We start from the raw sequence: 4,255 nt of genomic DNA, 5'->3' as shown, positions 1-4,255 counted from the left end.
ATTTAATACGGGCGTTGTGGCCATATTACCTGCCTGGCCATAATGCCTGCCTTTACCCTATACAATAACTATTACAAAGTTTGAAAAATAATACATGACATTTTCTTTTCAGTTTGACCCAATTTCCACCATCACGTTTTGATTCGTCAGTGAGGAATTAGACACCTTATATTTGTTTTATGAATGGTATTAATATTTTTACTGTAACATTTTTGGTAATTTTTACTACAAAGATAAAAAAATTAATACTTTTATATGACAAAATATTGGAAGTATTGCTTACGCTGTAACAAATATGCATTCATTGTGATCCGTAATTTGCTGCGCAATATAATTGGATATGAACAAGTACAAGTAAAGTGTTACTATGATTAGCATAGGTATTATAAGTTGTTCAGCATCATCGCTATACAATGCAATCTAAACATTATGATGAGTTATGCAAATACTGTCAACTTCTTCAACAAACATTCAAATCACATTATCCTATTTATATTGCATAATGAAGTGATAATAGATGATAACAGATATCTCAATGAATCAGAATAATAGAATGTTAATTAGTTTTATTTAATTTTTTATATAATTAGAAGCCATTGTATAATATTATATGAAATATGTACATATCGCAGGTATGCCTTAAGCTTATGCCTTAAGTGAAAAAATATTGCGATAATTATATTTATAAATTGTTTTCAATTTATACAGGGTGAGTCTTTCCATATCCGACAAAATTTTTGAAAAGGTAGAACGGATCGAGATGAATGGAAAAGTCCTGTACCATTTTGCAATTTTCGTAATAGTTAACGAGCAATTAATTATTAAAAATCGTTGTCTTAGGCTGGCCTACCGCCCAATTCGAGCGCGTGGCGAGATGTGCGCATAGCAATATCGATCGCCGGGCGGTCACATCTTGCCACGCGCTCGAATTGGACGGTAGGCCGGCCTAGACAACGATTTTTAATAATTAATTACTCGTTAACTATTACGAAAATTGCAAAATGGTACAGGACTTTTCCGTTCATCTCGATCCGTTCTACCTTCTCAAAAATTTTGTCGGATATGAAAAGACTCACCCTGTATATGGCGATGGTAAAATATTTCCCTGTTTTTCATTTCCTTGCCTTTTTCATGAGATTCAACTATTATGAAATTACAATTAAATACTAGAAAATTTACCCGAAGAAGATTAAGACTAAGACAAATTATGCCAATTGCAATCAAGAAGAAGTACGATCCTTCGAGACTTGACATTAAAAAGCTGCTAAACCTTTAAATATAAAAAAATTTGTGTTATTACTTTAGTATTAAATGTTTCTTGTCAAATATGTGTATTAGATATACTAACTTCATAGCTTTGCGATGAATATCTACGGCATAACTTATTTTCTTATAAATCTTATTTTTATTCTTTAAAATATCTTTTTGAAAAATATTTATTGCCTGTTCGATACGATAACTGTAAATAATTTTATCTTTATAATTAACTCATCTAAATTCATAGAAATGACAAATAAAATATTATTTACAATTGTATATCTATTTTAGTATTTATTTACTTACCCGGCGATATTAAACAATCCACAGGCATGATAAAGATATGCTATGAGCATCGTTCCTGTTGTTATCATTGCGACAGACCCTATGGAAAAAGCTAGTATGGCATGCAGCGTGATTAAACCAAAATATTTTTCCTGATCAACAAAATATTCTGCCGTGAAATGCATTGAAGGATTAAATCGGGACTCATTACTAAGCAGAATGTATTGAATATATGGCCATAGTTGTGAAGAAATAAGAAAACTTTCGCCACATATGTAAATTACTGAAAGAAGTTTTATAAAATTAGTCATGTAAATCATACATTTAGTTGCCCTTTAGTTTTATAATTTTCCTCTATTGAGGATACGGAGAAGCTATTTTACTTTGAAAAAATCTGTTTACAATTCATATAATTTTGGGATATATAAGAGATTTGACTACCATTCTCTTACATATGAGTATAGTTGTATGATATTTTGCCTTACTTCCCCACTTTTCTATAATAGCAATTTCGTTGTCATCTTTTAACTCGTTACACACATTTTGAAGCTGCTCTATTAAATGTCTCAGCTATTAATAATATTGTATATCATTTTTATTTATAAAATTAAAAATAGTTATAGTTAAACTTCTGTATTTTTTATGGATTATAACCGAATTATCCATGTTACTTCTTTTTTAAACAATCCTTACTATTATATTATAGTTATAATAGGATAGAAAATCAAATCGAAAAGATAATCATGAAATAAAATTAGGAATAACCGGATTAACTCGAAATCCTAATAGATAAAGAATATGAAAATTTGATTTATTTAAGTTTAATATTTAAAGATACCACTTATCGCTAATGTATAATTGATTAATAACACTCTTACAGTTTCGGCGTTCATCCAAAACGAATTGTATTTGATCACACCACAGACGCAAAATAATGAAGTAGATAAAATCTTGTGAATGATTTCTGGAGTACATTTTGATGTTAGCAATGTTGCGAACTGCAAGAAATTACTGCTAATAATTAAATTAGTCGCATTAAAAAGCAACAGTAACTTCTCTGATTTACAGACTGCAATTTCCTAATTGTCCATTGCTCTGTTATGTACTCGTACTTACATTATACACAAGGGGGTGTCCCGTTTACCGACATTTCCGATTGCCAACAGCTTCGTTGGCCTACAACATTTTGCCGACAGCTTCAGCTGCCGACATTCCCGATTGCCTACAAACCGATTGCCCACAAGCAGTATTGCGCACATACTAAAGTGTATTGTGAGTGATACACATACTAAAGTGATACACATGTGTGCAATTTGCTTGTGTGCAATAATGTCACGTACGCAATGTGTTTATGCGTAATAAGACCATGTGTGCAAACGTACTTTAGTATTAGATGTGCGCAATACTGCTTGTGGGCAATCGGTTTGTAGGCAATCGGGAATGTCAGCAGCTGAAGCTGTCGGCAAAATGTTGTAGGCGAACGAAGCTGTTGGCAATCGGGAATGTAGGTAAATGAAGCCCCCTCAATACACAATATATTAATTTAGTAAAACGTGTAAATAATTAATATTTTTATATAATTATACCGCAATAAATCTCTTTTAAGAAGAAAAATTTGTATAGAATGTAATTACCATATATCAAAATCTGTTAGATATAATTAAAAGAATGCTTTTTCTATGTAATAGTATTTGATAACTTTTTTCTAATAATAAACTTAAAAACTTAACGTACTTGGGATATAATAAAACTGATCACAATGCCAAGAATTAAAATTAACTGAAGTTGAACAATTGGCGATCGTTGGTAAAAAGGCCACAAACCCATGACAAGCAATAGAATTCTGTGGATGTTAAAATGTCGAGTTTCAAGACAGATCATCTCGTGTCGAATACAGAGAAGCGTTTGACAGAAAAGCGGTCAATCGAAATTTATTTAGTTCCTCTTTTTGTATTGTTTATGACTTTTTTCTGCTGGATCAAAATTTTTTATAAATTTCCATATACGATTCTAATATAATGTAAAGCATTATATGTGTAATACTAAATATATTGACATCAGTCTTAAATTAGTAAATTATGCTATTATTAATATTGTTAGTCATTTACCTAATATCGAAAATAATTTTCTTACCTGTTTTAATTATGCACGTCTTTTTCAACGATTATTTAAAGAAAACATTTCGTTGTCTCATTTGCTACTATAAAAAATATTATATTTATTTTTAAAGTATTAATAATATATTATTTGTTTCTAATATGCAACATTTAATATATAATATGCACATTGCGATGAACTAAATAGTCAAAACTGTCGGAAAGAATTTTGGACAATGTTTTTTATCGGTATTCCGTTTCCTTTAATGTTAAACTGTTAAATTAAAGTCCACGTTTTGTTCATTCAATATTTGTACAATACATTGCAATATTATCATTAGAATTTTATATGTAATCTATCTAGAGATTGTAATTATATAATTATACATATGTATATTTATATGTATAATACGTAATATGTATACATATTAGGGTGGAGCGATTTTGTGTAGAGAAAAGAAAAATTTTTAATTTTACAACGCCCGTAGGTGGAAGCGATGCGAATTTGTTTAAAAATAAAAATTTGAAAAGTTTTGACTCGATCGGAGCTCATCTTCTGCCTCCAACTTTAGTTTGAAAATTTGATTATAAGAGTAAAATCATAAAAATTAAAAAGC

At 29.9% G+C, this 4,255-nt stretch overlaps 2 protein-coding genes across 2 annotated transcripts in view; both read right to left on the bottom strand.

Annotated features, from left to right (window-relative positions):
• Positions 1–1,400, bottom strand: part of LOC105557884 (odorant receptor 49b-like) — an 8,663-nt gene extending 7,263 nt beyond the window's left edge. Inside the window, exons 1-2 of the mRNA XM_012005267.1 lie at positions 1,180–1,400; positions 284–420 (exon numbers count right to left, since the gene is read on the bottom strand). Coding sequence (XP_011860657.1) covers positions 284–420; positions 1,180–1,254 — 212 coding nt within the window. The 5' untranslated portion in view covers positions 1,255–1,400. The remainder of the gene's footprint in view (positions 1–283; positions 421–1,179) is intronic.
• Positions 1,401–2,245: 845 nt separating this feature from the next.
• LOC105557881 lies at positions 2,246–3,545 on the bottom strand. The gene is made up of 2 exons (XM_012005262.1): positions 3,277–3,545; positions 2,246–2,540 (listed from the first exon to the last, which is right to left on the bottom strand). Exons 1-2 carry the CDS (start codon positions 3,421–3,423, stop codon positions 2,364–2,366), a joined length of 324 nt encoding a protein of 107 aa, XP_011860652.1. The 5' UTR covers positions 3,424–3,545; the 3' UTR covers positions 2,246–2,363.
• Positions 3,546–4,255: the final 710 nt, after the last annotated feature.

Source organism: Vollenhovia emeryi, unplaced genomic scaffold, assembly GCF_000949405.1.
Source record: "Vollenhovia emeryi isolate VEMERY1.0 unplaced genomic scaffold, V.emery_V1.0 DF939409.1, whole genome shotgun sequence".
In the NCBI taxonomy this organism is placed as follows: domain Eukaryota; kingdom Metazoa; phylum Arthropoda; class Insecta; order Hymenoptera; family Formicidae; genus Vollenhovia; species Vollenhovia emeryi.
The sequence above is the reverse complement of the archived record's forward strand: the minus strand, read 5'-3'. Positions and strand labels throughout refer to the sequence as shown.

What these genes read in the sequence shown, in the direction of transcription:
- LOC105557881 (XM_012005262.1), bottom strand. Translation starts at nt 3,423, where the DNA reads ATGATCTGTCTTGAAACTCGACATTTTAACATCCACAGAATTCTATTG. An exon ending in TCAGTTTTATTATATCCCAA is followed by an intron (nt 2,541 to 3,276) that starts GTACGTTAAGTT and finishes AATTTCTTGCAG; the next exon opens with TTCGCAACATTGCTAACATC.